Below are 22,905 nucleotides of genomic sequence, written 5' to 3' on the forward strand. Positions count from 1 at the left end.
CTGGAGCCCTGGTGCTATGGCAGCTGTGAGCTTGTCTGGCACCTCATTGCTTACTAAGTGGCTCCACGTGTGAGGGAACAAGCCCAAATAAATTGCTTTACCCTTCCTGCTGAGATCGTTCAAGACCAGAATAACGGTGGTGTCCTAAGAGGAGCTTTCAGAGAGAAAGAGAGGATGCAGGGAAAGAGTGCAAGTGAGAGACGGGTGTTAATGAGTGTCCTGCTGCTTTGTAAAGCCTCTCATGGAGGTCTGCGTATGAGGTTTAAAGACACAGGCAGCAAATTACCTGGACCGCAATTTGACCCCCTTGGCTTCTCAAATACCACCACCAAAAATGTTAGGAACTTCACACACAATCGTTAATTGAGGATACTTAGGGTGTAAAGCAAGCCACTTAAAGAGATGGAAATCATTTTTACACCCAAAAATGAAAATTCTGTCATCATTTACTTACCCTCATGTCGTTTCAAACCTGTATGACTTTCGTTCTTCTGCAGAACACAAAAGAAGATATTTTGAAGAACGTTAGTGACCAAACGACATTGGATCCCATCGACTTTCGTTGTATGGACAAAACCACTGAGACATTTCTTTAAAATATGAAATATGACAAATAAACATTGACGGCCAATAAAAAGAATTCAAATTTAAAGGAATCAAACCCACAACCTTTGAACTACTAGCACTACCATCTACCAGTTGAGCTACAGCAACATGGTCTCTAAGGCCCTACCAGCTCTCATTGTGGTCTCTGTGAACAACGAACAGTTTCACCTCACCCTCACCTCTAATGCACGCTCAAGAACTGACAAGCCACATTGTCCACCGTCCAACAAATGTAGTCTGGTTAAAACCTTTCCGAGGATCCACTTTCTCCGCATACATCTAACAGCAAACGCCGATTGTTATCCACGGTGATTGGTAACGTTTGCACAACGTCCCTGATCTTATTTCCATGAGATTTGTGCTGATTCACTGCCAGAATGAGGCATTGCATTACATTAAAGCAAATCAGTGAGAAATCTCAGAGGCACATGTTAATTGAAACCCATACTAAGGGTTTTCTTAACTTAAGGGCTTTGTTGCAACTGGCTACAAACCACATTCTGGATAAACTATCTGCACCCTGTTCTTGAGCTGTGGGGTGAGACGCTTGATTAAACCAGCAAGCCCAGAAGGTAAAATTAAAGCTATTTTCCTACCCGGCATACCTGGATTTTTGAATTAAAATAGAAGACCAACAGATGTTTCTGTCTGTAATGCTTTCAGACGTGAACCCTAGAAAATGATTGAGAGACGTTTACATTGACCATGTAACTTAATAGACAGAGAAAATGAGCAAAGTTGGTTCCAAAGTCAGACAGTCTCTCTCTCTATTTGGCCCACACACAGACTTTTACCAGTTGCTGGAATACCAAAAGGTGATGTTGAACTTGAAAGACGACGAACTAGGTGAAGAACACGTGTGGGTCTGCGTGTATAAATAAAACAAGCCCTGTGGCAGAATGACATACGGTTGAAACATAAAGCGAAGTCATGCCAAACACTCCAGCAGCTGCCTAACATCTCACGCCGTACAGACACTTTTAATAAGACGTTCATGTCACAAGATCGTTATCACAATCACTGCTTCCTACTTCAAAACACATTGTGTTTTTGTGAGTCAAGAGGTCGTATCTAGAAAAGCTGATTCGTAACAGATTGCATCCCACACCTGCAGATCCAAAAAGAACATCTATCTCTCTTTCTCACACATAGACACACACACAGATCCAGACATTTGACTAAGAAATCTCTTGTAACTGTATCTTTAAGAGATAATTCACTCAAAAACGAAAATTCTATTGCCACTTAAAATTAAACATTCCATTCTCTTCTCATTTCAAACCTCTATGACTTTCTTCTGCAAAAGAAGATATTTTGAAGAATGTTGGTAACCGAACAACCGCGGTACCCATTCACTTCTATTGTATGGACACGAAACCAATGCAAGTCTATAGGTAGCCTACACCATAGTTCGGTTACCAACATTCTTCAAAATATCTTCTTCTGTTCTGCAGAAGAAAGAAAGTCATACAGGTTTGAAATGACAAGAGGGTAAAAGATGACCGAATTTCCATTTCGGGGTGTACTTTCCCTTTAATGTCTCAGTACATTCATGTGTTTTTTAACACAACCATTTTTAAAACATGGCTCCATTAATACAATGACACTTAAGTGCCTTTGAAATAAATTCAAGTCATTGTGTGGGTGGTTCCGCTGTATTCTTTGAAGTACAATGCCTTGGAGCACCAAATGAATGCCAAAGTATATGAATACATTATTTACAGTATCAGTACTGTATACAGTACCATTACGGTATTACTGTATTACTTTTTTGTCAGAGTGGTATAAGAAAACTCTGGGAAATGCTGAAACTTGTGAATTGTAAATATATCTAAATGACAGAATATACAGTTTTAAAGTCCCAGTGATATCAAAATGTACCTCTTACTTTGTCAGCTGACATTACAAATTTGGTGGTGAACAATAGAGTGGAAGCGAGTTAGCAATTTAGCACTTACGGTTCCATCGCCCCAAAGTCTATAGATTTTCTTGGTAGAGTTTTTGGTAGTTTGAAAAAGTTGTCTGGGCTTGGTGGTGGTGACGTTGATATGGTGGATGTGGTCATTTACCAGATTATGTGCTACATTTTTGCGCTAATTATATTACCAAATGATAGCTTGGCAACATGCTAATCACGGCTCCGGGTGAAACATTTCTGAACATTCCACATGGATGGATGTGGACTATCCCACTTATTACACAGCTACTTGCCACACGAGTAAATAATTGGACATGAAAATTTGATATGAAATATTTTATTAGCACATCTTTAGCAAATTCAAACCTGCATGAAAAAAAGACACAGGAAGGATACATTAAATTAGTTGTACTGGTCAAGATGACTTGATGCTTTAGTGATGTTATCGGGGGATAACAGACCTGTTAATGTCACGGCTGACCAATCAGAATCAATTATTCCAATGATCAATGTAACAATAGTTTTAGAAACACAGTATAACATTGTCTATTTCCACCAACAGTTTAAAAATGTCTTACTTGTACATTTGTGACGGGTTCAGCCGGACATTACACACATCTGTGAGAAGTTATTGTGTTTGGCTGTGCTGCGTGCTGCGGCCAAATCATTTTCACAACAGACAGCAGGACATGAAAGGACATGAAATCCAAAAGCGCTACCAGACTCCCGCCTTCAGAACGCGTGTCTCAAATGAATCACAGGTGAGTCACAGACACAGTGGTTCTGGGGGTCTATAGAGTTTACAGCTGCCGCATTGGACAGTATGTGTGTATGTCTATGTATGTAGGGGGGGCATGTTTCCTCTTTCTTGCGATGACCCAAAGTCAGAAGAAAGACTTGGCAACTAAACATTTTTGATTGTAGTGGTTTTGTTCTACAGAACAGAAATGTTGTTCACAGTGACTGGAAGTTTCTAAACATCTCGTGTATGACCACCTTTAGGACAGGAAGCAGATACTAAACCACTTCAAAGCAACAGGTGATCATTACTATATGCCAGGTGATCCATGGTCCTGTGTGTAATTTTTTGGAGGATCTATTGTCAGAAATGCAAATAATATACATAACTATGTCTTCAGATGTGTATGAAGACCTTACACGATGAAGCATCATGTTTTAATCACCTTAGAATGAGCTATTTCTATCAACACTGTACATACACCACGGGTCCCCTTGCATGGAATTCGCCATGTTGTTTCTACAGTAGCCCTAAACGGACTCTACAGGGCACGTTTTGTAAGTACGTTATCTCCTTCGGCAAAAGTGGAGTGAGCCATTGGTTGCAATTCGCAACCTCACTACTAGATGCCGCTAAAATCTCTGCAATTGTTCCTTTTAACATTTTCTGAAACATTTTTAAATAAAAACAAACTTACAGTATATAACATTGCTAAAAGGTTGCTAGAACATTGCTAGTGGTTGTTTTCGGAGCAACTGCTTGTTCAAATTTAAGAAATTATTTAATGTGTGGGGTTATATTGACCCCATAAATGTTTAAATCTATAATAAATTACTCAAACTTAAATTGTTATTAGCTTTTTTACTCACACAACTTTACAACACAACGTAAATTTTATTGTATATAATTTTATTGTATATAATTTATAATAATAGATTTTTACAATCAGGATACTTTTTAGAAGTCGCTTTGAAAACAAAACAAAACAAAACAAAACAACCTCACACTATTTAAGCTCTAGTATTTTTCAAAGATTTCTCAAGATTTTTACAATCAGGATACTTTTTAGAAGTCGCTCTCGGTCAATTTGAGGGTTACTAAAACCATGAATTAAACCAGTGGTTCTCAAACTTTTTCATTGTGAGGCCCCCTTTGTGTAGGGTGCATCGCTTTGCGCACCCCCCAAATAAAGATTAAAATCTTAAACTTAAAATTTTTATTAAACCAATAACGTATTCAGTTATACAATGCTGAAACATCACTTATTTTGGTTGGTGGGCTTTTTTTCTGATGTTTGATTGCATAAAATGTATGATATATTTCTATATTTCATAAAATGCCACAAAATCTGTGGCCCCCCTTGATCCATATTAGGGCCCCCCAGGGGGCCACTACCCCCAGTTTGAGAACCACTGAATTAAACTATGCATATGTTCAGTGAATATAAATTCTGTTTGGATAATCATTAAGTTTTATGGATCATAAAACGTAATTTAGAAATAGAAATAACCTCCTATATTATAAACAAATGAGATCAACATACCAAATCCAAGTTTATTCATAAACACTCAAACCTCAAAGTTTGCAAGAGACAAAAAAATGATGAAGAAAACGATTCTATGAGTTTCTATGAGTCACAAAACATTTTTGTACACAGAATTTTCCCCTAAGCATTCTTATTTAAAAACACACACTGAATGTGCTACAGTTAAAATGAGTGTTTAGTAAAGAAATATGCTGTTTTAACACATACAAGGCCATGGAAACCCTTACAAGGAAATAGTTGATATCTTGTTGAAATATGTGAATCATGAGCATGTTTAGTTTTCAGTCGGTTCTGTCCATTTTTGTTTATGGGTTTAGGATTATACGGAAGGAAAACATGAGGACACGTTCAATTCGAGAGCCACTGCACCTCGAGTGTGTTGGGAAACAGGGCCCTGTCAGCAAAGAACACAGAGTTCAAGATCATTCAATTTATGCTGCTAATAGGACCTAGTTGGCAAGGCATTGTGTTTTACAGCTCCGATCGTATTCCATTCCGAATGTCTCAATCTCAAAGCAACAATGACAAACTCAGGCGGTTATTTAAAGCTACTTTAAATGTTAACGGCCATTAAAGGCCGTTTTGACTTCTCCACAGCTGGCACCCGCTGCACTTTTCACACCAATTCCATTGCACAATTAAATATTTATGTATTGCTTTACAGTCCACAAAATATTTCACATTTCTTCCTCGAACAGTCGGCATTACAAGACTGACACTTTTAATAATGCCTCGGCCGTTAATATTATAGCACATTTCCTCCTTCCAGTCTGTAAAATATGTAATTTTATATTGCATGTGTCCTTTTGGTACTTCCCCCAGCTGTTTCACAAATATAAATGGCCCTTTCATTAAACAAAAACACCGAAGGGACTGATGGAACTGATCTGAAACGTCCCCGAGCGCAAAAGTACCATTCGCGTGCTTTAACGGTCTCACATCGCAAGAGCCCCTTTAGTATCGCCAATAAACAGTGGAACAGGCACGGAGGGTTGTGGGGGGTGCCCGGTATAATACGCGCACCCAGCTGGTTTCACGTTCAATCTCGAGGTGAAACTCTGCCGAGGCCTTCAATGTCAAAGCGAGAAGCAAAGCAGAACAAGCGAGGACGGCTATGAAGAAACAGACTAGCGATGGTAGCGCGATAACGCCGTGTGAAAATAGCGATGGCTTTCCGCGATTGGAGGCCCGTGTTGTGGTTGGCCCGGTTCGGGTTCTCTCCGATGACAGAAAAATGACACAAGAGAGAAGAGAAACTGCAGACTCGCACTTCCATCTGACATACTGTACAAGGGGAAAAATGTTTTGGCACCGGGACAAATATAAGTAGAGGTGACTTTGGAAAAGGAGAAAAACTGCAATCTGTGGCTATCGAAACAGTCAAGACAAAAGAAAAAGCACAACTCGCAATAATGATAAAACAGTTTTTTTTATTTTCAATATGCTAGAACATGAATTGAGACAATTCGGGAGTATAAAGAATAGGATTGTTCATTTTAAACTGTGTTTCTGTACAGATTTACACACTGAGTGACTCGAATCATAGATTCATGAATATGCATTAAAGCAGTGGTTCTCAGCTGAAATGACCTTAGGATCCAGATTTTACATCATGTGTTTAAATGCGTTATACACAAGCCCAAGCCAATATGAGAAACTGAGGGTTTAAAAACAAAAAAGATGAATATGAGCCCAAATACTATTGAGTTTGATTCAATGTGTGGCCTCTGACCTCAACACATAAAAAAGATATGAAAAGCATATTCTCCTACCTTTCAAAATAAATAAACATATCGGTTTTATAATCAACATCAACTAATCCACGGTTATAAATTTAGTCGCATTATTGTTATCAGATCAGAGCCGTGATCCATTTACGGGTCATGACCCATCAGTTGAGAACCACTGCGTTAGAGAACGATTAAGGGGGACTAAATAACCCTGTAGATAATTCATCCGAAATCCTGACTATCGGTCAGCCAAGAGGCAAGCGGAGGCAGCGGGGATATTATGACTGACCGTTCAAAACGCGCTTCAAGCTATCTCAGAATTCCAGAGATGAAAACCCACACAGTCCAGAGAGACATAGATGTAGATACCGATACAGAGAGAGAGAGAGAGAGAGAGAGAGAAAGAGAGAGCAACACTTTGAATCACATTTCCTGACCGCTTGGTTCCTGAGGTGACACCGTTTGAACTCAACAGTGGACGCATTTAAATGGCTTTAGGAAGCGAAACAAAAAGCCTCTTTGCTCTCATTTTACAAGAAGAACAGTGGCGTTGAGTTTGACGATGGAATTGATCTCATAATTGCAGTCAGACTAAACATCTGTCTTTTTGATATCCTAGAAAACACTTTCACCTCTGCAGTTATCCTGTAAACAATTTCTGTTAGAAGCGGGTAACCCTTAATGCTTTCAAGCACTGGTCCCAAATCAGTTTTGACGTGCAGGGTTGGCTTTGACCTTCAGGATCGGGATAAAAACTGTAAAAAAGGCAGTGAAATTTAGGATATGTTTGGAGTGGAACATTGAATTAACTGCTTACTCGATACTACATAGTATACTGTACAGTACACTTCACAGTATACTGCCAACTACATTTTGAAAATGAAAAGTGAAACTGTTGGCATTATTCAATAAAGAACAATTCAACAGTAATACGCTACATTGTGATCTAGGAAATAAAGATGCTTACTTTGCACTCCTAATTCAATTTTTGTCAAATCTGCTGATATTACTTGTTCATTACTCGTCTGTCAAATTGGAAACTGTAAAGTTCAAGTTGGGTGCATTGCCTTATGCGATACAGTATTTCAAGCAGATATCACTGCTGCACACTGCACGTTTTGGCAAATACGTGGTATAAAAGGCATACAGAAAATCTTATAAATCTTGTAATCTGCCCACATACGGCAGCAATTGGATATAACAGGATTCTACTGAGCATAGCCATAATTTGTGTTCAATTCATCAAACACTCCAACGCCTACAGGTAAATGTTCTTTACATACGGATACGGACGTGCACATGCACTGCTTGGTTTTCCAGTGCAACACATGTGTCATAAGGGTCATAAGGGTGTCTACACGGGTCATAAGGAAGAACTCTGAGTCTTAAAGGTTTGAGTGTCCTTGCAGGTCAATAGGCCGTTTCCTGCTTTTGAGAAGAACAGCATTCTATGGCACTTTGAGTACAGGTAGACAACAGAAACTGATTCGTTTCAGTTCATATTCAGCATAGATAAACAAGATGCCGTTTGATCTTCCTGGAAAATTTCCATTGAACATTCAATGCAATGGTCTGGAACTGGGGATGTTTGCTGTAATTTCTCTTTTCTTTCTGGCACAGCCAATTAACTTTGGTGTTTGTGTGATACAACACAGTAAACCATTTATGCACGTCACTTCTGAAATGCTCGCCGGGTAACAGCAAAATGCTGAAAACAATGCGAAGATCTTTAGATGGATGGCTTTTCAACGCAAGCCAAATCCACGTAGTCCAATTAAGTTGTTTTGCAGCAGGAAATGATGCGTGAAGCAGCAGTGACGTCGCCCTCCAGTCTCAATGCCGGGTTTGATTTAGCATTTCTTTGTTTTTCTAAACTGTTAGAATTAATAAGAACACAATGAAGGTAATTAATGCTGCATTAAAGTCAATTTGACACATTTCCATCTTGCAATTAGTACATTTATAAGCTAAAATAATACAAGATTGGTTGCCAAGGTTAACTGCCAGAAATCATATGTCTTGTGGCTCTGAATGGCAGATTTCCAATCAATATATTGGGTAATGGCCTAGTAAAAAAAGACAAAGCGCTAGTTTGCACACATGCTGCTGAATTCCTTGTCTTGTTATTCCCCTTCATAACATTTAAAGTGATTGTTCACCCTAAAATGAAAATTCTGTCATCATTTACTCAACCTCTTGTCATTTTAAACCTGTATGACTTTCTTTTTTTCTGAAGAACACAGAAGAAGATATTTGGAAAAAACGACACCCATTCACTTACATTGGTTTTGTGTCCATACAATAGAAGTAAATGGGTGCCGGAGCTGTTTGGTTACCAACTTTATTCATAGTCATACAGTCATACAGGTTTGAAGAGGATGAACTAATGACAACAGAATTTTCATTTTTGGGTGAACTATGACTTTAAATCTTCCTATTTTTCCTACTTCATTTCTATGAAGCTTATTTAATTTGATCATTTTTTAATTTGTGCTCTTACATTTCCTTAAATGTTTAAATGTTCTCTTAAAGAGGCCAGTGGTTTCATTTGTCAGCAAAGATTCAGTCAGTCTCTGAAAAACAATTAGAGTCAGATAGCACATTGTGATATTCCTTCCCTTACTTTTTATACATATCCATTTACATCAAGGCACGTTGACAGGAAGGAAAAGCTGACAGAGTCATGACAAACTGAAAAATTACACATCAGAGCGCGCCGACGAAATGAACTTGAAAGACCAGCAAAACCAGGGACAAGTGGCAACATCATGTATAAAACTCTCATCCGTTTCAAAAAATCTGTAAACATTGGTTGCTTTTCGTTCAACTTCTTTGAGTTCTTCGGATAAGATTTAGTGTAGCAAACAGCAAAAATATTTGTCATGAAGTGCACCACTAATACAGCTTTCGTCCTAGCATTTGCATTTTCACACACACATGAAATATACCATAATAAACGCAACATTTAACAAACGCAAACACTCTGCGCTCATTTCAAATAACTTAATTGTCCTAAAACACCAGAAAACAAAACACACGCATGCAACGGCGGCTTTTCTCTCCGTAAGCCTTAGGTCAGGCCACCATTTAAAAAGCCCTAAACACAGCGCAAGGGCTGATGGGCCAAACGACCTGCTTGGCATCGAGCGCAAAGTACAGCGAGACCACACAAGGGTAACGTTTGGCAACAGTGCTCTTTTTAATGCACCGCGGGCGGATGAAAATCGCAGCTTGATGGTGAATACGGGCAGCCACAGATGTATAGAGTGAGGGATAATTCACACACAGCGGCGGGAAACGAAACCGATATTCCCGAGGCACAAAGGTGGACACCTCTGGGAAAAACAGGAGACTTTTGCCATTGGGTCAGTCACTCATTAGTCCATTTTTTTAAATAATGGGGTGTAGACCAAAAAACCAAGGCTGGATTTGACCCAACCCAGAGGGCTCCATTAAAACATCTCAGCGACGCATGTGGGTTGGCCATAAAAGTCTGACAGTTTGTAATACTGACGAATCACGCTTTATAAATATGTTGAAGGACCAAAAGGTAAAAAAATAAAGGCATAGGGCAGAACTTTGGTTGGCAGTGTTGTGAATGGATCGTGGAAAGAACAGGACCCACATGCCCCAAGTGAAGATGAAGTGTAAAGGTCTGCCCACCCAGGTGAAACTGCCCACCCTGTCGCCCGTGTGGAGAGAGTGCGACCTCAAAGGTCAAATGTGGAAGGTCATTGCTCATTTATCATCCGTGACCTTCTTTGACCTCTAAGGCTGTGAGCGATCATGGCATTGGTTTTATACTTCCTGGGTCAGAGCCTCTCCCTCCGTGTCCTGGATTGTAGCGTGGGAGTCCGGATGAAAGTTAAAATGTGTCGGATGCGGTAGGTATTTTGGCATTGTCAGGGGGCGTGCCGTGTCTGTGCTGAGGTCACGATAGGCAGTGTCCCTGTCCAGGTAGGAGCCAGAACAGAAGCAGCTGGAGGATGACCATGGATACGATTGGTGGAATCAGACCTGACGCCCCGCCACAGTCTGCTCCCTCTTCCTGTTGGCAGGCCATAAAGTCAGCCGATGCTTTCTAAGGATGAGTTCATGTCATGTCCGACATACTATAGTTACAGGTTGACTGTGGTTAAAGGGATCGTTCGACCAAAAATGAAAATTCTGTCATCATTTACTCACCCTCAGGTTGCTCCAAAACTTTATACATTTCTTTGTTCTGCTAAACACAAAGGAAGAAATGTATACAGCTCTGGACCTCCTACAACCTGAACATGAGTAAATGATGACAGAACTTTCATTTTTGGGTGAACGATCTCCTTAACCTAACTATTGTGATGTTACATTAAAAAATAACTAAAACAGCTTCAATTGTAAATCATAGACAGTTGCAAAAACTGACATATTTTCTGGAATATTACAATTTTATTTTAAAGAATTTTCACGTATTTTTGAAATGCGGTAAAAATGTAAAATTACAGAAATCGGTTGCAAATTTGAATGTAAAAAAACATGAAAAAAAACATGTAATTTTACTTTACAAAAATGCTATTTTATGGGTTTTTTTCCGCGCTCCCCAGCTGCTGGAATATTACCGTTTTTAACAGGTATTTTTTCAGACATGACAATAACGCACCACAAAACATAATCTTTAACAAAACTTCTTTCTGTGTGAAGTTCTGTATTTATTTTACAGCAACAAATCAATGGGTTTATTTTATGCAATAGATGGATTATGTTGTTGGTTATTGGTTATGCAGGTTGTGGAGTAAAGAATGGACATATTATGATTTAGAATTAAATACACATCTAAAAAAAGCACCCAGATAAGTTAGACTCATGCAAAATTAAAGGAAAAAGAAAAGAACATGGAGAAATTAACTTCAACCATATAGAAAGAAAGAAAGAAAGAAAGAAAGAAAGAAAGAAAGAAAGAAAGAAAGAAAGAAAGAAAGAAAGAAAGAAAGAAAGAAAGAAAGCGGAGGCAAAGAAAAAATAGACATGAAAACGTTTTTGCATTGTTTTAGCAAGAACTTCAATAAATGGAACAATGAAAATTTTGTTTTTGGGTTTGGGTCCTGTTGCATTGATGAAAGTGCCTCGTATTGTAAATACTGTACAGGGGTTGGACAAAATACTTTGTATTTGTTTAATAATAATAACAACATTTATTAATTATAAAAACATTGTTTATTTCTTTGTGTGCCAGAACAAGTTTTGTTCAGCAGCGGTTAGTACCTGGTTTCTACCTTGGAAGAAATTGGTCAAATGAATAACTTCAGATTTCCAAAGGGGACAAGGCGACTGTTTGGTGTTTCAGGAGCAACAACTTCCACAATTATGAGACGAGCGAGAAGCAGGTTCACTAAACCAACCTCTCTGAAGCAACCAAAACATCTTCTGACAGACCATTAGTACAATTTCTATTTAAAAGTTGTATTAAAAGGAGAACATTGGTCCAACACCTAAGCTATCGCTTATTTACTCTGGTGTTCACAAAATTTTGTACAACCCATGTTTCTGCTTTAAACTGGATTGTGGATATGTGGTAAATGCAGGTTTTTGCGCTCATAAGTGCATCAACTGTTAAAACTGAAAGAGAGAGCAAGAGAGAGAGCGAGAGAGAGAGAGAGAGAGAGAGAGATGGACTGACCCGAGACAGCACAAGAACACTGGCAGCAGTAACATGAGCGGAGAGGAGAGCAGTGGAGAGCCTGCATTTCTCCTACACACGGTCTCATCCTAACACACATTACACAGCCAAATACACAGCAGGAGAGAGAGAGAGGGGGAGAGAGAGAGGAAAAGATGGAAGAAGAGTCATGCAGAAAAACACTTGACAGTCAGCAGTTTAACTCAAACATAAAGTGCTTGAACCAAAGAGTGTTAACAAGTAGAAGGAGAGAAAAGTATTAAAACAGATACGAGACCGAGTTACAGTACATACACGGCCAAAAGTATACGGACACATCACACCCACATGTGAATGGGAATTGAATTTTCGCTCTAAACCATGGAGATGAACAGCTTCCACTCTTCTGGAAAGACTTTCCACTTGATGTCTGAACACGGCTGCGAGGATTTGTGCCAATATAGACATAAGAGCATCAGAGAGCTCATGCACTGAGGTTGGGTGATGGCATCTGGATTACAGTACACAATTCAATTCATCCCAAAAGTGTTCAATGGGGTTCAAGTCCGGGTTTGTGCAGGCCAGTCAAGGTCTCTGAGACTCGATAAATCATTTCATTATCGCCCTCTCTTTGTGCACAAGGGCATTGTCATGATGGAGCCCAAAAGGACCCTAATGTACAACAACTGTTTGTCTAAGGAGAACGCATGGCCGCATGCCTGATTTTATGCACCTGTTGGCAATAGCCGTAGCTAAAATAGCAAAACTTGCTAATTAGAAAATGGTTTCCACATACTTCGGCCATGTAGCGTACTGTATGTCTGCCTAAGATCACAACATGACCAAGCTCTCCTACATAAAGATCTATCACACAGAGACACTGTACGTTTTTACTCTAACAGTAATCATGACTGAAAAGTGTCAGAAATACTCATGGTGGTCTCGGTTTGGTAGATCTCGGCAATGATTGAGCAAGATTAAGCAGCCGTTTAAGAAGAATATGCAGCATGTGAGATTCAGGTGTGAAGCACGTGTGGTCATGCTGTCTGTTGAGAAGGTGACGGGGGGACTCACTCTTGAGTTGTCGTCAAAGCAAGCTTCTGTACCCTTTCGGTACCGTGGGTTCTGGGCTATCACACAGGGATCTGGACCCGGAGCTGTGGACTCAGGTTCAGGAGAAACTGATAAAACCAGTCTGATACGCTACTGACATTGGGCACTCGGGCGAGCATAAAACACACCACGCTTTAGTTTCAGGATTCAGATTAGCACAGGAACGCTAAAAGAGCGCTAGTTGTCAATTGTGTTTTTGCACGCGTATTGGTGGTTGAAATGCAATGCCGGCATGTCGCCAGTTTGTGTGTAGTTTTCCCATCTATACATGTTCAAAGTCTAAAGTGATCTCGCTTGGCTAAATATGCTTACAATATCAATAGTTTTTATTTGCAAAACATATCGTTGCACTTCAAAAGATATTTATCTACACACTGGAGTCGTACGGAATACTAAAAGTTTGTCTGGCTGTAGAAAGAAAGTCATATACTTTAATTAATTAAATTAATACTTGAATTGAATTATTTCTGCAATTAATAACTCTGTGAAATAATAATTAAGTGCAAAATTAATTATATCCTCCAGGTCTATTTTTTATACAACTTTTTCTGTAAATTATATGTCATTCTGCTGTATATAGCACATACCTTGTACTACAATAGTCTATTCTTATTTTTTACTTGTACGTATTTACATACACACATAGCTTTACTCTCTATATCTTTATCTTATGTTTATTGTATTGTATTTCTTAAATGTTTATACCCATAGGCCCTTAATGATTTAAATCATTGTGTACTGTATTCTATTGTGTTATGGTCTCTGTGTACTGTTGTTGCTGTTTCTGTGTTCTGGATGCTCCTGTCACCAAAACAAATTCCTTGTATGTGCAAACAAACTTGGCAATAAAGCTCTTTCTGATTCTGATATACTGTACACCTAGGGTGGCATGTGGGTAAGTAAATTATGGATTCAATTTCATTTAAACATTTAATGCACTTGCCCGCGTATAAAGGATACAAGGCTTCTCATTGTGCGAAAATGGAGCTTCTTGGCATATTTCACACTGATAGTCAGCAACAATAAGCACCAAATTTGTTTTTGGAAGCTTTTCGGCTGTGAACTGCCTATAGTCAAAAAGACAAAAAACACACAATGTGCAACATCCAACGGCAACATTTTGGCTTTGAGCGCAAGGGGTTCCGCCCTAAACAAAAATAGCAAATCAGCAACGTTAGAAGTGGTGATGCATGTATTTCTGTTTCACATAGTCGTTTACTATAGAACAAAGCGCTGCGAGCAAAATCGCGCACCGAAAAATGCCAGTCATGTTTTTACTTCCTTGCGTCTCCAAATCAGTTCATCTTAAGAACGACTATGTTTGTACTCTTACCTGGAGCAGTTCCCACATTCAACTAATCCCTTAAAGCTTGTCTTGTTGTCCTCAAAGAAATACTGCGTCTGCTCCGTAATGCAACTCTCCTTAGGTGGCATTTTATACTGGTCGTCATCTACATCAGCTGTGTACAAAACACAGGTGGAATTTAATGCGGCATGCACAAAATAAAAGGCTTTAACCACATAATATTAAGTAATAAAATCTACAAGGGTGGAATTCACTAACAGTTAACTATCCCCACATGTTTTGTACGTGCAGTCGGCATTGTTTTAAGGAATTAGGGCAAATCGGAAAAAAGTGGGATGACAAAATGCAGTTTCCCATTTTTAAGTAGTTGTAGAAGGTTTGATCTACTGTATGATTAGACCAATTTCTAGGTATGTATGTGAAAATACAATTGCATTTAAAAGCATGACAATGACTTTAAATATTCGAGCCACAGTGTTAAACTTGGTGTTTAGTGATATTGAAAGACGCAGGTTTTTGCATTGGAACACTGTTCACCAAATCTTATGAATGAATTCGTGTTTTCTTTTATTTTGTTGTAAATGTTTCATGACACGTAGTCATATGAGACAGGTTATTATCTAATATACTTATGATTGTGTTTAGCAGCCTCTCTAAATTGCATCCAGCACCAAGTGTCTACAATGGCATCATTTTTGTTTGATAGTAATTCATTATTAATGATTCTGGCTCTTACCTGCTTCAAGGTAGCTAGAAAATGTTATGCTGACAAACAACTGCTGCAACATTGACCTGAATAAACAAAACAGAGATGGATGTATCACAGAACATCACATGACACATGATGCTCATTGACATTCCTTTGAGACTCAGAGCTTCACTCACCAGGCGGCCGCAGATGCCCACCAACCAAGGTTCAGGATGTTAGCTATGGTGGGCTGAAAGACACAAACAATGTATTAAACGTGTTATTTTAGTGTACTTGTGAACATTCACTATTTACTTCTCTATTTATTTATTTTACATGTCTGCTTTAGAGGATGTAACGATAAACTCGGCTCAGGATTCAATAGGACATCAACATCATATTCACGTATTACAATATTGCGAATAAATTAAACCGAAATTCAAATATCACATTTGTTTCCAAAATGTTCAATAACTACTGTTATTTTGTTATTGACTCGACAACACTCGAGATCTACCTTACCCTTCTGTATGTATAGTGCACGCTTAAAGGGGTCATATGGCGCGAATACGTGTTTTTCTGTCTCTGTGTTATAAGTTGCCCATGCATGTATTAGACACGTAAAATTGCAAATATTAAAGTGTCGGAACAAAAGATGCATTCTATCTAAAAGCGAATGCTCACCCAGACCTGCCTGAAACGCCTCGTGTAACCACACCCCCACAAATCTACGTCAGTTCGTGGTATGATTTGACTAAGACCGCCCAAAATTATACGCAAGTAAGGTAGGCGTACCTGTCAGTACAATTGCTTTGGAACATGATGTTCTGAATATGGTAAGAGGCGTTACATTTCACTCACACGCTTGCAGTATTCGACCAATCACTGCGTACTGGTTAACTGGCCAATCATAGCACATCTCGCTTTTCAGAGCGATGAGCTTTGTAAAAAATCTGAGCGTTTCAGAGAGGCGGGGCAAAGAGGAGTTACAAACATGCACGGTATGTGGAAAATACAGCGTTTTTGAACCTTAAATCGTGTATACACATTGCATTACATCTAAAACAAACGATAGTTTATCGTTAGTTTTATTTAGTTTTAGCCCTGTCATATGACCCCTTTAATAGATCTGTCAGTGAAAAATGAAAATTAATTAATACAAAATTAAAATTAAGAAAGGAATTAAGAAATATAAACCATATGACAGTACTTCCTAAAACAGCAAAAACACAAAATGAGATAATCAAAACATATATGTTGATGCAGGTCACATTTTAGGAGCTCAACCAATAGGATTAAACAGATGTCATATCGTAAAACAATCGCAGAAACTCTACGATGTTTAATTTTTTGTATTGCGACATACATCTATATTGTTACACGTCTGCTGCTGTAATAAAGTAATGTCTTCAATATCTTCATTTGGGGGCTTTTATATACAAATATTTACATATGCTATTGATATTTTTTTTCTCACACTACATGTATTGATTTTTTCCAATTAAACTCGCTATTGTAGAGCTGTCAATTCATCATATTAAGCACAATTAGTTGCAAATATAAAGATTCGATTAGTCTGTGCACACTATATCCCAGGGCTCAGAATCTCATTATTCTCTCAAACATTCTTTTCTAACTTTGTAGGGTAGATATCCGGAGTAGAGAAGCACCAAAACATCCTGATTTGTATTGGCAGCGGACCCCGCTCAGCCCTGCCAGACAGAAGGAATGCCGTGCCAAACAACACGGGATATATTAAGAGAAAGCTCAGCAGATGTAAGCATAAATCTACAAACATGGCTAAACGAAACGCACGCTGCTCCTATTAGCACGACAGAGGAAATTCTCGTGGTGATGATTCACGGTTGACTCGGTTTTGAAGGATTTAGTCACCGTGTTTAACAGAACTGAAGACACGCAGAGATCAGAGAAAGTATCGTGAGGGCAACCTATCAGGTTGTTGTGACGTAAAGTTCACCGCAACACTCTCTCTTTACAGCTGACTAAGCTTTATTGTCTAAAGAAAACAGAAAAACATGCAGAGTATGCACATTTTAATGACAGGTGATGTCTTAGCCGAAAACCCTTCTGACAGAGATCATAAAACTGTATGGTAACAGAAAAGTTCATGTTCATTTATGCATTTGGCAGGCGCGTCAAAATTTATGGTGGATTTAAGTTACAAAGTTTTGTATGTGTGAACTTAAATGGATAATTCAGCCCAAAATGAATTTTCTTTCATCATGTATTTTGTTATTATTTTGTTATTATTCATTATGTACATGTATATGTCATGTTAGACTTCCAGTCTTCTTCAGAACACAAAAGATGATGATATTTTGAAGAACAACACTGGCCACATTGACTTCCATTGTATGGACACAAAACCACTGAGACATTTCTTTTGGGTTCAACAGAAAAAAAGAGTCAAATACAGAGTTTAAACGTCATGAGGATGGAAAAAAATGATGACAGAGTTTGTATTTTTGTGTGAACTATTCCTTTAACAGTCCTCCATTCCTGTTGCATAACACTTGTTTGTTTTTACATGGAGGCCACAGACAATGTTGATGAAGCTTAACTTCTTTCTTCCTCTAAATTCAATTTTATTTACTGTGAAAAGGAACTGAAATCAAATGAAACTTACCACATAGACTGATCTGAGACCAGCAGCAGCTTTGGTTTCTTTGATGGGATCACAGAGAGACTGATAGTCATATGTTTTGACGACGGAGAACAACGATTCGTTCATCAAATTTCTCATCAGGCCAGGATCAATCATGCCGAAAAACTCTCCAATCTAAAGATAAACAAAACACACATACATTTACATAGACATATAAAGATACATAAAGATTTGTAAGATAATCCTAGACCAAACCAAACCCTGCTCTTATCGAAAATGTTTTGTAATTTTAGAAGAAAAAAAACATCCCACGATGTCTCAAAGAGATGAAGCTGCTTTGCCAGATTTAGCAGACTTTTGGAAACAATTTTGCCCCGGAAAGTCTAGCTAAGTAAACCCACTTAAGAAGCTTTTGATCGAAAGGTAAAGCAGTATGGCTTTATCATGCACCACTGCAAAATATAACAATATTAAAAAACATGTCATTATAAAAAGCGTTTCAAAGTTATTCACAAATTCACCAGTGAAATAACACTTTACCTAATGTATTTCTATAGGCATTTGGTGTTTAGCTCTTGGAGCTTCAAGCAATATGAGGACTAAAAGCCATCAATACACATCACTGATGTATAATACTGTATATATACATTTGTGTGGGTATGTATGATTCAATTTTTTTAAACTATATTTATATAAAATGATTAGAGGAATGCATCTTTTTTCATCTATCACTGATGATATACGTGATTCCGCACCTAACTTGTGGTTAAAATCATTGGGGTGGTTTCCTGTACAAGGTTTAAGACTAGTCCTAGACTAAAATAAAAGTTAATGCTGTCTTAACTGAAAACAGCTTGCACTGACTTATTTGAAAATACATCAGTGCCATTGTTTTGTCATAAAATGCACAGAAGTAACGCTTTTTGTAAGGCATGTTTGTAAAAAAGAATTAAATGTCAGAATTTAACAAAGGCATAGTCCTGACTTAATCTAATCCCTGTCCGGGAAACTGCCCTATTATGTTAACATCATTGCTAACATCACCTCCAACATGTGCTTCACTGGAAACTGATGTTAACGGCATGATATAAACACAATTTCTATACTGTGCAAATACTTTCTATATAGCGGAGAAAATTAATCGATTTAATAAGAATTGATCTAGAATGCTAACATATCTTACTGGCGTCTTAAGCTCACAATACTACATTGTTACTAGTTGGTAAAAGAGTTCAAAATGTTTTAAAATCTAATATGGAAAAATGAACAAATTCGCAAGAGGGGAAGAATTTGTCAAATGTGTCGATGCTGTAAAAAACTGCGTAACTTCTGTGGCCACAGATTCTGTGTGGGACTTTCTTCTAACTTGTAGCAAAATATCCCAGCACGAAATGTTATAGCAGGAGTTTTTCACTGTCTCTGGGTCGAAAAAGATGTATTTTCCACCGGTCCTATCTGTAATGCTCATGCTGGAAACTCCATCCTCCAGTGTTTAAAGATTGAGGAGCCAACCGTGCTCAGGGGAGGCCAATAGGATCTGTTCTAATCTTATTAGGACGACCTACAACATTATCATAATTTAAACCAAAGAGCGAGCTGTCTGTGAGCTCAGAAAATCTCTCAGGTGTTATATTGACTGGTGCGAGAAAGAGAAAACACTCCTGTTCTGGTTACTGTTAAGAACACACGCAGCTTAACTCCAGCTTTGAATCAGAGGTAAAAACGTACGAGCGTGTGCGTTCGAGACTATAAGTCAGTCCAAAGGCGGTATAAATCCTGAAGTGTACAGAACGGCCGGCGTTCCCCGTGCAATAACAGCCGTAATGAATGTGCGGTCTGCCCGACGGACCCGGCTGACCCCAGGAGAGTCTGCCACACAGAGGGGGAATAGTCGGTATTTAGGGCAGGATCGGTCCCTGCGGCTGCCAAACACTCCGGCCGTGATTTATCCTGCGCACACTCCGCTCTGATTGGTTTCCCTCGCTGAGCTTAACTTTAAACATTTACTCTGCTGCTGCTGTCGGCGGGACGCGGGTGGCCGATCTCCAGGGGTCAGGAAAGGGTAATGTGGAATGGAAGTGCGATGAAGTGGTTGTGATTGGGTAAAAGAGAGGCCCACCTTACTGATGTAGTCGTCCTGATTGGCCATGATGAGAAAACCGCCGTCGTCCAATAGAACACACTCCAGATACTTTGAGAAGAAAGGAGAGAATGATAAATGGTTGGTGTGCACATAAAAAGTCCAAATCAGCGTCAGGATTTTAGCTTGAAATCTATATGAATTTACACCATATGGCCGAGGTGGACACACAGATGACCACACCCAGATGTCTCAAAACCATACATCATCTAAATGTCTTTGAAGGTTTTTCAATAGATGTTTAACTGTAGCTACATTCAAACAGATGCGCGGTTGTGTTCATGTTTCCATTTTTGACCAGGTATATGTAGACTTACATATACTGTACATATATATAAAATATGTATATACTGTATGTATAAATAAAAACCACATACAGTAAATGTGATCTTACCGGATCATTTCTTTTGCATCCACAGATTTCGCCGTTACACTGTGCATGAAAAGGACAAAACAATATGGCACAAATCAGAAAACACAAATCCACTTAAAACACACATTAAATTAATCACACATTATTTCATATTAATGAGTAATAATATCACAATATCTTTTACAAATGACAATTAACTTCAAGTATTCTCACCTTAGATGTAATCGTAACATTCATAAAGCTCTCCATCCACATCTCGACATCCAGTTTTACTCCAACCACTGAAACAGGAATAAAAGGAGTTCACTTTTGACTGCAGATTCACACATTGTTCAATGAAAAATGATTATTTCAAATAAACAAAAATCTCCCACCTGCTGGCTTCAGCATGAACTCATCGATTCTCAGGTCCATTGCTCTGCTCACTAAAACAGACTCATCGGTTCCTGATAAGAAAACGGCGCAAAATGTTTATTAACGCGTACGAAAAGAGTGGATAACAATCACACACAAACACTTACCGTTTTTGGCATATGATGGTCTTGATGTAAATATGTAAATATCATTGTCCAGACTCCTTTTGTAGAAGCTGCACTCGTATGTTTCTGCCTCTTCGGTCCATTCAGCGCCAGCACTGCAAACACACAGTTTTAAGTCCAGATCCCATAAGCCTGTTATTTCCTTTCTTTTATAAAGTAACTTTACCTTTCAGGATAGACCCTCGTAACACCACCGTCTGTAGCCACAAACTTAGCTCTGATTCTGTCGTTCCTGTTTGGAAACAAACACTTAAGAGACCCTATCACGCTGAAAGCAGCATACAACAATCACTTCTGCACAAGATAAGATGAGAAGATTATCAGTGAATAATGACTTTATAGATCTGTTCACCTAAAAATAAAATGGTGATTTTTACTCGTTGTTTGTATATTCCACAGAAAAGTTACATGTTATACAAGTTTAAAAATGAAACGCAAAATGAAACATTTTCAGAATGTGAATTAAATTAAAACGTTTTTTAAAGGTTAACTTCACTTTTATTGTAGTGTTTTGCTTCGGTGAAACTCACGGTCTCTGTTTGCTCCAGTGTTTGGACAGTTCGGCGGTGATGCCAGCATCCAAGAGAAGTCTGTTAGTCAGGTTAATGTTACCTGAGAAACACACAGAGCAGACGCAATTCAAAACATAGCAATTCGTAATATTCCTAACAAAATTGACAAGGTAGTCAATTCTTATGAATTCATCTATTGACAGAAATGCAATATAATATATATAGCTATGTCTTCAGAGGTGTATAAAGACCTTATATAATGAAGCGTTATGTTTTTATTACCTTAGAATGAGTTATTTCTATCTACATACACCGCGGGTCCCTTGCATGGAATTCGCCATGTTGTTTCTACAGTAGCCCTTAACGGACAAACTGCTCTACAGAGCGCGTTTCGTAAATACGTCATCTCCTTCGGCAAAGAAGCGAAAATGTGACGACAACTTAGCCCTGTGTCAGCCACCGTAGTGCTTCGAAAGAGGGGGTGGAGAGAGCCGTTGGTTGCAATTCGCAACCTCACAGCTAGATGCCGCTAAATTTAAACACTGGACCTTAAATTCTCGCAAATAGTTACAATTCCTGTGAGATCAGGCTTGTGCGGATTCAGGCTTTAGTTGCAGTGTTTCCAAAAATTGCGTTTTTAAACGCTCCCAGGGTGGTGAAAATACGCATGCCCTGCCCATGACAAGCAACAGTCCAGTTACCACCGGATGATAAATGGCCTGATAAAACATTAGATTGATTGATTTAACATTATTTATTTAAAAAAGTATTGTCCGGACCTCCGCTACAAAAAAATATAGAGACCGCAGCCCCAACCCCTTACGAAAATTTACCATGGTTTTACTACAGTTAAAATTGAAAAACCATGGTTTTACTACAGTTAAAACCAAAAAAACATGGTTACTGTAGTAAAACCATGGATTTGCCCCAAGTAATCAATGCACCAAAAAACCATGGTTACTACACTTGTACCACAAAAAAAAAACATTGTTAATTTTCGTAAGGGGGCCTCCCCCAAGGGTAAACACAGAGTTGTATTGTGTCTAAAAATGAACGCCCCTTGAAATACTGTTCTTCAACCATTACTGTGTTCTTTTACTTCAACTGTTAGAGCACAGTGCTTGCAACACAAAAGTCATGGGTTCAATTCCCAGGGAACACAAATAAAAACTGTCCAATGCACACCATGAAACCACAAGTCGCCCTGCATCAGTATCTGTCAAATGCAAATGTACAAAACGACTCCCACACTACAGAAGCAAAATCTAATGGAGGATCAATAGGCCCACAACTAAACGTGAACCTCAGATTTAATGAGATAAATGCATAAACACCTGGTCATGAATAACAACGGCTCCACGTTCTGACCTTTGCAGCAACCGATGCCAAAGTCATAAGAACTAGGACTTCATAAAAAGAGAGAGAGAGAGAGGC

General features: G+C 38.7%; 1 protein-coding gene across 1 annotated transcript in view; it reads right to left on the bottom strand.

Moving 5' to 3' along the window:
• Positions 1-6,010: 6,010 nt before the first annotated feature.
• cacna2d1a (calcium channel, voltage-dependent, alpha 2/delta subunit 1a) overlaps positions 6,011-22,905 on the bottom strand; it is a 64,144-nt gene continuing 47,249 nt past the window's right edge. Inside the window, 14 exon segments of the mRNA XM_057323997.1 lie at positions 6,011-10,587; positions 13,249-13,331; positions 14,248-14,354; positions 14,621-14,747; positions 15,330-15,385; positions 15,479-15,531; positions 17,929-18,081; positions 20,027-20,098; positions 20,442-20,480; positions 20,634-20,701; positions 20,795-20,866; positions 20,942-21,054; positions 21,126-21,191; positions 21,490-21,571. Coding sequence (XP_057179980.1) covers positions 10,471-10,587; positions 13,249-13,331; positions 14,248-14,354; positions 14,621-14,747; positions 15,330-15,385; positions 15,479-15,531; positions 17,929-18,081; positions 20,027-20,098; positions 20,442-20,480; positions 20,634-20,701; positions 20,795-20,866; positions 20,942-21,054; positions 21,126-21,191; positions 21,490-21,571 — 1,208 coding nt within the window. The 3' untranslated portion in view covers positions 6,011-10,470.

The sequence above is a fragment of the Triplophysa rosa genome, linkage group LG24, assembly GCF_024868665.1.
Source record: "Triplophysa rosa linkage group LG24, Trosa_1v2, whole genome shotgun sequence".
In the NCBI taxonomy this organism is placed as follows: domain Eukaryota; kingdom Metazoa; phylum Chordata; class Actinopteri; order Cypriniformes; family Nemacheilidae; genus Triplophysa; species Triplophysa rosa.